Consider the following 12673-nt stretch of genomic DNA (forward strand, 5'->3'; position numbering starts at 1 on the left):
TGCTGCAGATTTCGGATGAAGACTTGGAGTGGAAAAGTGCAGCTGTGAACACAGATGAATTTTTTAAGGTTGTCAAGAGGCAAGGTGCATGCCCCCAGAAACCCTTTGCCTGGGTTCTTTTGCTATCAAAGTGCCAACAAGAATGGGAGCACTTGTTTTCTCCAGCCCCTTCTGAGCTGCTTATTTCTTTGGCTGCAATTCCACACCACTGAGGCTGGTTCTTTCCTGGCCCTTTGCTTTGTGCCTTCGCTGCAGAAGTTACATCTGCTGGTGGTTGGAACTGTTTTTCGTTCTTTGTTTTTCCTGCACTCCTTTTTAAGTTTTCCAGCAGGTAAGGCTGTTGATTTGTGCGGTGTGTGGCATCTTGCCTCTGTGGCTTCTAGTTAGGAGAAGTCAGGAGACTGCTTTCTCGACGGTGAAGGGCCCTTCGCAACTTGCATAACTGCAGATATTATTCCGAGACCTTGTGTAGTAGATGCCATTGAGCAGACTCTGAAAAGCAGCTATTGCCGAGAAGTTTTAACAGCACTTTCTGTCTGTAGGGTCCCAGAAAACTTCTTTTTGTTGCACATGTGGCCTAATGAAGTGGTGGAATGGTATCGTGGGTAACTGGTTGAGGAGGTAACTGTGAGCAGCTGAGCTCTCCCCTGGGCTTGGACATGAATGCTGGTTCTTGCGTGGCCGAATTAAACTGTTGGCTTAGGACATTTCGTATGAATGAGCGTCATGTCGGCAATGGATAGAATATAACAGAAATGTGATGGCTATTCTAGCTTGGTTTTGCAGTAAAGCAGGCTGCAACATCGGCCCATTTGCTCATGGAACTTTAGTTGATGCAGACAGTATTCACACGTTTGCTTCTGAGCAGCACAGATTGCATACAGTTATAACTTTTCTGCACACACTAGTATTTGTGGGTGTCGGTATGCCACATCATCATGCTTTTCTAAACGAACAGAATAGCATGGTTCCTAGCTACCAAGCTTGCCACCAAGCGTGGCGTCAGTTTTTGTAGGGTCTTTTTTGGAAGCTGTGTGAAACACAAAGTTATTATTGCCATGGAATTACCTGAAACTAAATGTTCTGCATGGGTGCCTCGACATGGCATTTTATTTTATTTTTTTGCATATATATATTTATGTTTTTTGCTGCCTACTAGGAAGCACCTATGATGAACCCCACCTCCTACCGGCCAGTTCGTGGGCCAGTGCCCCCACCCCAGCACTTGCCCAATGATGCAAGAAACTTTGGCACTGAGGTGCAGGCAAATGCCAACATGCCAGTTGAAGCTCACTTCTACGGGCATGATCCAAGAACGCAGGGTAAGTTGGATTGGTGCTCAGTATTGTCCATGTTTTTCATCTGTGCTGTACATGTTTCTACAAGTCCCTAGAGAATGGAATGCATGGATCAGTCACAGTTATGTGCTTCAGCGGTTTTTCAGTTCCAACAACATATTTCAGTAAGCTTTATTTCTGACTGTAACTGAATTCTGCACTTAGCTTCCAAATCCGTTAGTGGATGCAAGTGATGGCAATAAGTTGGAACAAGCTGTGGAGATGTGCTGTTTTGGATATGCAGGTATGTGTTTTTGTGCATCTGCTGCATATTGATACATTGACAGCTGATCTTGACACCAAGGCTAAGGTTAAATATGAAATGCTTCGTAAATTAGATACCCAGGCATACACACTAAGCCACCATTGCTCAGTTACTCCACAATTTTTTGATGATGATACTATTATTTAGCATGAGTGTGCAAATATTGAAGTTTTCTAATACAAATTGAATATGAATATGAAGAAAAAATGGCTTTGATTATGGAATCGAATACTATCTGTTCACCAAGAAAAAAAAATATTTCAGCAAAAAATAAACAGGCAAATTTTGCACCCTTATTTTTTCTTTCTCTTTTTTTTTTCAACATAGTGTAGGTCTTTGCAACGGAAATGAACAAACCTAGACTGACTCAGCACCATATATATAAAAAAAAAATACTAGATTAGACAGCATAACAGTATGCAACCTGTAATGTGGTCATGCAAAATGAAATCCATGAAATGGCACATAACCGGAACATTATGGTTAATAAAACCTTTTACGAATTTCAAGGGACCGGAAGAAGTGCCCATATTATCTAAAGGTCGATTTAAGAAATTCCCCACATCCCTGTGGGGGAAAAAAAAAAGTACCGAAAATGCTATGAAGCTTTATGAGGAAACTGCATCGCACAAACACCGAAAAGCCTGTGACAAGCATGCAGTTTTGGCATGTTGGGAGAACAATGCGAGCGTAAGTAAGGGGAACACACATCAGCGTCAGATTAGTGAGACTTCTTTTAAAAAGGAAAACAAATTCACCAGCGACGCGCCTGTTGGCATGTGAAAGCGGCGCAGAATTGGGTTCGAACGACGGGAAAATTTGATGGCTGACAGCTGCCATCACCATTGGCTGGAGGTGAAGCTCAGAAATCGAAACTATGCAGGCAGGCTATTGTTTGGCTTGGCGACAGGAGCCGTCCTCTCATCTTCACACCCGCCATTGAGCGCATTTAAGAGGGGCATGGGTTATAATACACTGTGTAGTGTGCGGAATTTTTACACGATCGCTTGCCCTGCTTTGACAACTTGACTCACCGATTCAGGAGCCTCATGCAAAGCTCCACAAGTGGGCTTTCCTGCATATCACAGTTGACCAAAACGCGATGGCGGAGCTCACACTAGGAGAGTTACGAGGGTGACAAGATGATACCATGGATGTGGGCATTAAGCATGTAACGTATTATGGAAGGGTAAAAGAAAAAACAGCGAGCTTTCTCGTGATTGTTTGAAACAGGTAATCCGCCATCTTCACATCAGGCATCTTGTGTGGGAAAGCCCACTCGGTCAAGCTCAACAGCGTCCGTATGCAATCAGTCCACACGATAAACGCCGGAGAAGAAAGCGAAGAAGGCGCATTTGTATTGTTTTTCTGACACTTTAAACTTGACCATCAGATAATTTGCCCAGGTATTGTGGTTTTTCCATGGCCAAATTTATGAAAGTTGGCTCGGTATACAATCACTGGCGAACATTCGCAAATTCTTTTTAAATATGGAGCCCTTCACTACGGCGTCCCTCATAGCGTGAGTCGCTTTGGGACGTTAAACCCTAATAAACCAACCATCAAATATCAATTTCTCAAATACAAACATGAACTGAATATGAAACATATTCGATTCGTATTCGGAATTTCAAATATTCACACATTTAATGGATTGGAGGTAAAATCTCGTTAATTCGACCCCTGTTAATTCGGAAATCTGGATAGTTCCAACTGCCAGCTCGGTCCCAATCAACGTCCACATACGTCTATAGCGTCATATGCTTGCTGATTCGGATGTTACGGGTCTGGCACCGGGAAATTTGAGCGGGCTTCTGAGGGAAGGCTGCGTCCAGACATGACCGGCACATTGAAATTTCCCTACTCAAAATCTGAATTCCAGCCAGCAGATTCGCTCGTGGCCCGCGTACCTCTGGCAATGCCATGCAATCCCAGGTGTGACTACAAACAGACAGCCCCATCCCCAGGAACAGTTCCGACCACTTAGTTTTGGTTTCATATTCACACCTGCATGAGGTTACAGCGACTCTATGAGCTAGCATCAGCCAGCCAACTGACATTTCAGGTGCTGATTGGCATGTCACCGATGTTTCTCCCCACCCTCTTCCCTTTTTTTTTAATGCGTAAGCATTGTATGGCTATGTTTGCGGCTTCGTGTCATCACGAGCTTGTCCGCACGATTACATCCGAACAAAGGGGTTTATGCGAAAAAGAATAGTACCATCAGATACAGCATCAAAAAATCTCGTACGGGAAATCAGGGGGGTTGAGGTGGGTTAATTAGTTAATTAATTAGAGCCAAAAGTGTCGAAAAAGTGGGCAGGGCTGGAGCAAAAGTGGCGCCAAATTTGGAAACGCCGAAAGTGTGGCACCACGTGACCGGAAGTGTGGGCGGATCCAATGCGTGGCGCCAAATTTTAAAACAAAGCATGGCTCGAAGTTTGAAAACTCGGATGGGCATTTGATGGAACTTGATTAAGTAAGACAATTAATTATGGTATCGATAAGGTACAGATAAGTGCTCGACTTCAGGCTCGGGGGTGTCAACTTTTGGTCACGAGTCTCAGTGACTGCACATAGGTACAGTCGACGACCGAAAATTCGGACGCCTGATTTTTCGGACAAGCTTGATTATTCGGACTTTTTCGCGGCACCGCGACATGGCCCATAGAGCCAATGTGTAAGAGCGCTTGAAATTTCAGACGCACCGCAACTGACCACTCGATTTTTCGGACCTCGTTCGCACTCGCCACCAGTACCCAAGCCACCGTATAATGTGTACAGTGGAACCTCATTAATTCAGACTGCAGGAGATATCGAAAACTTGATCAAACAAAACGAAATTCAAGCTTAAAGGGAGCCTCTTGCGACGCTGAAATTCTGCGCGAGTCGGCACATTGCGCTCGCGTGTTTTCGAATTCGTACTGTCCTTGAATGTCTTCCGCCGCACGAACTTGAACCGTAGTCCGAGTTCACGGAACTCATCTGTGCCGAGTCTCTAGTCCCGAACACGGAACGCGAATACGATCGCGGAGCGCTTGATCGCGGAGGCTACGCGCACGCCGTGGCCTCCGCGACCGAAGCGCGCTTCGGGCGCGCCGCCGGATCTTATCGCGCCGCCGGATCTTATCGCGGCCGCGATCTACTCCGGAGCTGCGCCGTTCGCGGAGGCCACGCGCTGCGTCCGATGATGGTGCAACCAAAAGAGAAACACAAGCTGCAAAAAGCGCGCTTTCCGAGTCAAGCCGTGCGAGTTTCCTGAACTGGAAGAAGAGCTGCTCTCTTATGCGATGGAATTTCGGAACAACGGCTACGCGTTGACAGCGGACATGCTGCGCGGCTTCTTTTGGCATGAGCGTGCACCAGAGCGCAGCACTAGCTCAGGAGTCTAAATACTTCGCGAGTGACGATTGAACGTAGAATAAATGTCGCTCATTCCCTGGTTGGTGTGTTTTTACTTAAAAAAAAATTTTTTTTTCGCATATCGCGTGTATGGGCCGCACCCCGAAAATTGGCCCTCGAATCTGGAAAAAAAAAAGTGCGGCCCTTATACGCGTTTATACGGTATTTCGCGCGGCGAAATATAGTCATGAGGAGCTTTAGAATGTGTGCAATACAATTGGCCGCTTTCTCCGGCATAGTGGTAATAAGTTCGTGATTTTTTCGGTGAAATTTGATTTTCCGGACTGCCCGATTTTTCGGTCGTTTTCGCGGTCCCTAGAGAGTCCGAAAAATCGGTCGTCGACTGTATAGGTGTGTACAGCAGGCGAAATCTTTAGCTGGCATGCATGACGGCCACGTCTTCAGTGCTCCTGTAGCTTATGACGGAGCAAACTTGAGAAAATATCAAATTTAAGTAGAGGCTCACTAACCCAATGCTTAATATTGAGCTTTCCGCAAGTTTGCTTCATCCCAAAGCGCAAGAGCACAGAAAAAGCAGCCGTCACGCACGGCAGCTAAAGATTTGGCCGGCTGTACCTATGTACATTGCAAGAGAATGAACACCTCGGAAAATTGACTCATCAAACACCCTTCTGCTTTCAGTGCCTGTTGAGATGTGCCTGGTGGGCTGCGTGTTCTGCATTGTGGACTATGACAGGCTGTTCGATGCTGCTACGATTTCAACGTGGAAGAAGGTAAGCGTATTATTATTCAAGTCACTAGTACTTTAAACTGAATGCAAATTTTTTATAATGAGTGTACCATATGCTGTTTTAACCCTGCCAATAGCACATCTGCAAATGTGCAAGTTGGCCAAACATGCGATGGAGGCGAAATTCTAGAGGCCCACGTACCGTGCGATGTCAGTGCGCGTTAAAGAACCCCAGGTGGTCGAAATTTCTGGAGCCCTTCACTGTGGTGTCCCTCATAGCCTGGGTTGCTTTGGGACATTAAACGCCAATAAACTAACCCAAACCAAATTTCGGAGCATGTGACATGAGCCAGAACACAGTGGCAGTCACCTGCTTTGGTAGTTTCTCTGCAATACCATGATGCAAAGAGGTGATGCGCGCACTTTCCCCCTCCCCCCATACTCACACACACACATGCAGCATGCACACACACAAAAGAAAAAAGAAAACTGCTTGCTAACATCAGAGCAGGCCGTTCCTGGCAGGATGCAACATGAAGAGGACAAACACAGCGGCATCTTCGCAGTGCTTAAGAGCAAGGGGGACTGAGGTTCTGAGAACTGCAGTGATTCACTTGCATACGTGAGAACCGGGTCTGGGGAATCCAGCATGAAAAACAATGCTGCAACAGTCAGCCGCCGCGGCGGCTTCCCCGCAGTGTTAGGTGCAGACAGGCAAAGCATCCGAGCATGAGGAAGAGATTTTAGCTACTGTCGCCATTGCCATTGGCAGACTGGATATGCCCCAAGGTTTCACCACACTAAGGACAGTGCAAATGCAGACTGAATTCTGCGAGCACTAGAAAAGGAGCAGTTCATACCTTGTGCCAAGAAATCATAACCACCATTTTTCTGAAATGAAATTGTTGGTAATTGCCTTTGTACGTATTCAGTCGACAGTAGCTGACCAATTTTTCAGACTCCAATAACTGGGACTTGTGCGACTTGTGAAGATTTTGTTTTATTGAAGTTTGTTACATTGAGGTTTAGCTGTGACAGATGTGCAGACACTGGCATCGTAAAGACAAGATTGATCATGTTTACTGTCATCAGGGAGTTTTGTGCTTGTGTCTTGTTTGTAGATGAGCATTGTGCTTTAATATTCTGTCCTGTCATCAACCTTCTGTCTGATGGCATTTTTTTTTTTTGCCATGAACAGTTGATTAGCTCATATACCAGTCGTTCCTTTCTGTATTGTTGCTCTGTATGTTTTCATCTTGCACTGTTTCACTTTTTTCTCTTGTTTGCACATGTGTAACATGACATGATGTTGTGTGTTGGCATTGCCCAGGTCATAATGCAGCGTGGTGGTGAAGTGGAAGAGATGTACAGTCCTCGCTGCACACATGTCATCTGCGAGACGCAGCGCAGTGTCGTTGTTTCACAGGTCAGTCTCCATCTTTCTGGCAGAACAAAAAACTTGGCAAGTTGGCAGCCTTAGCAGCACAAAGCACACAGGCAGAAGAGAGGTCGAGTCATATACCCTGTCTTGTGCTTTCTTCTCTCTTTGCAACAGATCTTGAGAACTGGTTCTTTAGAGGCCCCAACCTAAAATGTTTGTTTGGTCATGGGAGTGTGGCCATAAAGGGAATCACATTCTCCCTTTTCTTTTTTCTTTTTTGGTTGAACGATATGTCTATGAAGTTGAGTGTTAAGGGCAGGACATCAGTGAAAAGCAGTAACAAAGTGCAAATGCCAGAGTGGTGGTCTTCTTTCTTTCTTTCTTTCTTTTTTTCTGGTTTCATGCGTTACAGTGCTGAGGTGCCCAGTCGATGCGACTTACCATTGGCTGTGTTGCTTGAATACGGCCAATGGCAGCGGGGAAGAAAATTGTCTCTGCAGCTTGTGTGGCATTCAAAGCCACATTCAGCAGTTGTCAGCCAACAGAGTATATGTATTTACTAGCGATTCATAGGATGTGAACAGCCGTAGTAGGTGGTAAGTAGTGATGTGATTGCTGTGCCAATTGCCCCCTCCCCGACTCCATCCAGCAGCCGCAAAGGTTTTACAGTTTCAAAGCCTTCAGGTTGGCAGGTAGGCAATAAGTAAAAGTACCCTTATGCTTTCCTCGGTACATATATATATACCGCATTTTATGGCCTATAAGTTGCACTGCACTGCTAATGGCAGTCTTTATGAATAAAAATCACACGTAAGTCACACTGTTGTATAAGATGCACCTATTCATTCGGTAAGCGCTCTAAAAATGCATTGAGGATCTCCTTGTTGGAGAGTGGGACAGAATGCATCTGTGCAGCGGTTGCAGTGCGCAGACAATCCTCGAGCTCCTCAAGCACGCATGTGCAGATAGCCCCGAGGAAAGCACATCTTCTTCTGTGCCGGTGCAGCTGGGTCCCTGTGGAAGTGGATCACCCTGTGCAGATACTGCCTGATAACTCTATTCTTTTTCTCTTTTTCATGACGATTTTCTTTTAAAATGTAGTTGCTGGGGACAGCAAACAATGGTGCACGGTGGTGCGTTATTTTTCGACAAAAAAATTATGAAAAAAAAACATCGATTTGTACATCAGAAAATACAGAATATATCTGTGCCAAAGGCTCACTTTTCTCCATTAAAAGGCACTTTTGGCTGCTCCAAAAGGTGCTCCAAAAGGTGCTCCAAAGTGACTGCAACCAGTCGCATCACTAGGTAGGTCATCACATCACTAGGCACCATCAGGCTCCTCATCAACCACCAAGCTCTTCAAACTACCACATGCTATTTCCAAGATAATGGCAACTAGGATAATGCACTTGGAGCTCCCCAATAGACTCTTATTTTTATTCTACTGCAGACCAGTATGCTCAAAACGTTTTTTCCCAAAGCATTGTTTTTTTTCTTTTTTTTTTTTTTTTGCTGCAAAAGCAACACTACGTGAGTCACCGAGCCGTTTCGCGGACCTGAGGAAAGGCCATACTGTGCATGCACAAGGAGCAGTCACGTCACACGGCGCACAGCTGGCGCTTCGCCCCCGTCGTTGCGCGGGTGACTCAGAGGTGCCGCCGCCGCGCTCACCAGTTGTGCATGCGCAGTAGCGGCGCATAGCTAGCGTGCCGGGGCCGCCGCCGCTGCCGCGTACTCTCCATCGCCCCCCTCTCTCTCCCTCTTCGTTGCTTTGGCAATCCTCCAGGTTTAACCACAGCTAAACCACTGCCAATTTTCTTGATGGTTCACTATTATGGATGACTCACTTTGTGGACAGTTGCTCAAGAACTTAAGTGTCCATATTTAACTAGGCACGGCTGTATATGTTTGGGCGCATCTTTCTGTTACTGCTTATAGCATGCCCCGACTTGCCCAAGCCACAGTTCTCTGTCATTGTTGACCTATAGGGTTTCTAACAACCATTTGTCCAAAGCTGACACACCTCCGAGCATATTGCTTTAGAAAATTGGAACTCGTATTTATGAGGGAGCAACACACAGTGCTTATAGAGCGAAACCTCATTATAGCGAACTGATGAAAAATTGTAAAATATTTCGATATAGCCGAAATTCGTAGTATAAAATGTCTCCAGAAAACTCATGATGGAGGAGCTAAATTTAGTCAGCGAAAGAACGGCAACTGGTAGAGACCATTTCTGTAGTTTCAGCACCATTTCGAAGCTGCTCGCGGCAAATGCAGGGGCCACAAAAAACCTAGCGGCAAGCGCTAGTTAAGGCTTCGCCGCACAGCACCGCAGCGCATGGCGGGGGTGGCAGATTGAACACCAACTAGGGTGGCATTCCTCACATCGCAGTGGTGTTGCATAAAAAATAGGCGTCAGGATGAAAGGTATCAGCATTTTCACCTCCTCTGCTCCGGATAGTCGACGTGAGCAGTCAAAGGCTGTGCTGGAAAGCACCAACAACCGAGCGTGTCGCTGGTTTTGGGGCACTATCGTCGGGTGTTAGAGGCACGGATGGATGCCGACTGCCTGGCTACCAGCGCCTCTCGCCACTATATCTTCTGTGTCACTGTTAGCAAAATGAAGTAAAGCGTGAACCGGGGGGCAAATGCTTCCCAATCCACCACCAGTCACCCTTGTAGTGAGGCAAGAGGCAAAGACCACAGATTGGCACTTGGCAGTTCGATATATCCGTTTTATGGCAAACCACGTTCGATATATATAGAGTAAAAAATGCATGTGTTTGTCGAAAATATTTAGGAACAGTTCGATGTAGTCTATAATTCGTAATTTCTCAGTTCGTTATAACGAGGTTTCTTTATATGCCTTAAATTAATCCGGAGCTCTCCACTATGGCGTCTGATAACCCATGTGTCGTTTCAGGAAAATAAACCCACAATTATTTTCTTTGTAGAGGTCATGAGCTTGAATGGTGTGGCGGGAAATTTTTAAATGCAATTTTATCAGCAATAAATGCATCTTTCGCTGCCAGGCAGACATCACCGTATTGTAAAAGAGCCGTAGAATGGTTAAAACAAAGTTGTGTGGAGTTGTCCTCTGTGCCCCTCTAGTGCTCCTGCTTTTTTTTTATCTGCTTGCTTTATAGCATTGAGTTGCAGGATCCTGTCACTGTTTGTTGTCTGTGCTCGCCTGCACATTGATGCGCCGTGCAGTGTTTTTCGATGCCAGCTTTCATTTGTTGGGCCCTTTTGTTTGTTCCTGCACTCTCCAGGCGTTGCGTGAGAATAAACGGTGCGTCACAATCTTCTGGCTCAATGATGTGCTGTTGAAGAAGAAGCTGCAGGCCCCCTGGCATGCCTTGCACTTTCCATCACCTTACTCGGACAGTAAGCCATGCAAGAACCAGGTTGGTGCAGTGCCGTTTCCCTGACTGTATTTTTCGTTTCTGTGAGCTCACATTTTGAGTTGAAACTTAAAAATTCCCTCTTGAAGGCAGTGCAAAAAGATGGGGCAAAGGTTGAAGAAGAAACATCCATGCAAAGCATTGCAACTCATGCACACTTCATGTGTTTTTGTGTTTCTTTGAGTTTATCTGCTACTGTTGTGCACTGTTTTCAGGATGCTTTCTTGCCAGCCAGCCCATTAGTCTGTTCTAGTTTTGAGGCACTGATTTAGTTTTTCGTTGATTTTTAAGAATCACCTGGAAGATTTTGTTGTTGAGTTAGTGTTAAGTCATCTCAAATATCGGTCAATCTGGCAGCCTTCCTGGCAATGGCTTCTAGATCATCGTGCATCAAAGTCCTCCAAGGCTTTTTCTTTTTACTTGGAATTGCTATTGTGTTGAAAGCTGCATAGGCACGAGCAATATGTATCATGCAATTTATTTGGCACTTGGCCAATCATACTGAATGTCACGCATGCATGGGTCAATTCAAGACTTTATCATCCTCCAATAAACGATACTGCTTTAATGCTTCTCGGTAAATCACTCAAGCAGTAGATTTGGTCTTTGCAGATCAGTCACAATGGTGTGCTATAAATTGCACACTGGCAAAATCCTTACTTTGGGAGTCCAAGGTGACTGAACGCATCATTGGATGCCAAAATGGCTTGTGTTCTCATTCAAATCTATGCTAAGGCTATTTAGAGAATTTGTATGCATTTCCTTGAACTTGAATGTCAGGCCAGAAATGGGTTTTGCCTTATGGCCATTCCTTCGCAGATCATCTGCACAAGTGGCTTTGACTCCGAAGAACGGGTGCGGCTGAAGGAGATGGTTCTGTCGACTGGCGCCAAGTACACCACCTACCTGACGCGCCTCAACTCACTGCTCATCACTAAGAAGTGAGTGGCTGAGGAGTGTTTGGTTGAAATGGCCCATTTCACTGTGCTTGTTTTATATACACACGGTTCTTGCAATGGCTTTGTTGCAGTGGCTGTTACCACTGAACCTGGGTGTGCTGCAAGCTTGTGTCAAGTTTCAAAGACAGCTGTGTTTTGGGTTTCATTGGTACCGTTCTTCGTGGTTTTTCTTGGCTTACATGCTGTGGTACTTTTCTCATCTTTGCCTCCGCTCGCTGTGAACGTGCTAAAACGAAGGCAGCTGCCAGTGTGTGACTTGCAGACCAGGCAGTTGCTGTCCGGCGTCTAAAATTTTATAAAAATGTCAGTAGCCTTTATGTTCATAGCGCCACTTCAGCACTCCTCAGGGTAACTAGGTAGGCCAAAATTTCAGTATACAACCTTGTGTACAGCATATGGCAGACACGGCCTTGAACAGACATGAAATATTTTTAGCCACAGTGCAAAAAGGAAAAGATGCGAGTGCCTTTTCTTTAAATCTTTTATTGCATATCTAAAATTCCAGTGGGGGAAGCTTACTGTCATGAAGCAAATCTACATTGTTGCTGTTGTCTCTGCCCGTGTGTGGAGAACAGGCAGCATCCCGAAGAACCATGTTCTGCTTGGTGGAAGGCTGAAAAGCAGGCTGCACGTCAACAGCAAAGGAGACCAGCACTGGACGGCTGTCGACTGTGTTGACGTTCGCCAACATAGCACGGGTGGAAGTCGGGGCTGGCAGCCTTCCACCCAGTAGAAGGCGATCCTTTGGGATGCTACCTGCTCTCCACACACACACTGCCACAAGTCACCGGTGAATTTTCAGAGAGCTCACATCCTCCTTCCACAAGAACTATGCTGTCCACTCGGCTACTGATATGCGTGAGAAGAAAACGTGCTGGCAACCTCAGAATAGATTCCTCCAACTCATGCAGCCCTCTGGTGCTGGAACAGTCCCTCTTACTAATGACTGGCACGAAAAACGATGTGTAACATGTGGCCCAGGAGATACATAAGTATGGTACAGCCCTCATAATTATAAAGGGACACTAAAGACAAATCACAGCTGGCTTACAGTTACTACCACGTCCTGATGAAAAAGAGGCTGCTATCACTGAAAACGGAGTTTATAGCTTGTACAGTAGCTGACCGATTTTTCGGGCTCCAATAATTCGGACTTCGCTGAGGAACCATCGCGCACCTCAGAGGAACGTGTACATTTTCGCGACCAATATTTCGGACTTTGTGGAGA

General features: G+C 45.7%; 1 protein-coding gene across 3 annotated transcripts in view; it reads left to right on the forward strand.

The window, feature by feature from the left end:
- LOC149365057 (uncharacterized) overlaps positions 1-12673 on the forward strand; it is a 58651-nt gene that overhangs the window by 26732 nt on the left and 19246 nt on the right. For all 3 annotated transcript variants that reach the window (XM_089575129.1, XM_089575132.1, XM_089575131.1), the window contains 5 exons: positions 1160-1322; positions 5647-5738; positions 7026-7121; positions 10355-10489; positions 11306-11427. In XM_089575129.1, the coding sequence (XP_089431255.1) occupies positions 1160-1322; positions 5647-5738; positions 7026-7121; positions 10355-10489; positions 11306-11427 (608 nt within the window). The remainder of the gene's footprint in view (positions 1-1159; positions 1323-5646; positions 5739-7025; positions 7122-10354; positions 10490-11305; positions 11428-12673) is intronic.

The sequence above is a fragment of the Amblyomma mixtum genome, chromosome 2 (genome assembly GCF_055824585.1).
Source record: "Amblyomma mixtum isolate Tamu chromosome 2, ASM5582458v1, whole genome shotgun sequence".
NCBI lineage: Eukaryota > Metazoa > Arthropoda > Arachnida > Ixodida > Ixodidae > Amblyomma > Amblyomma mixtum.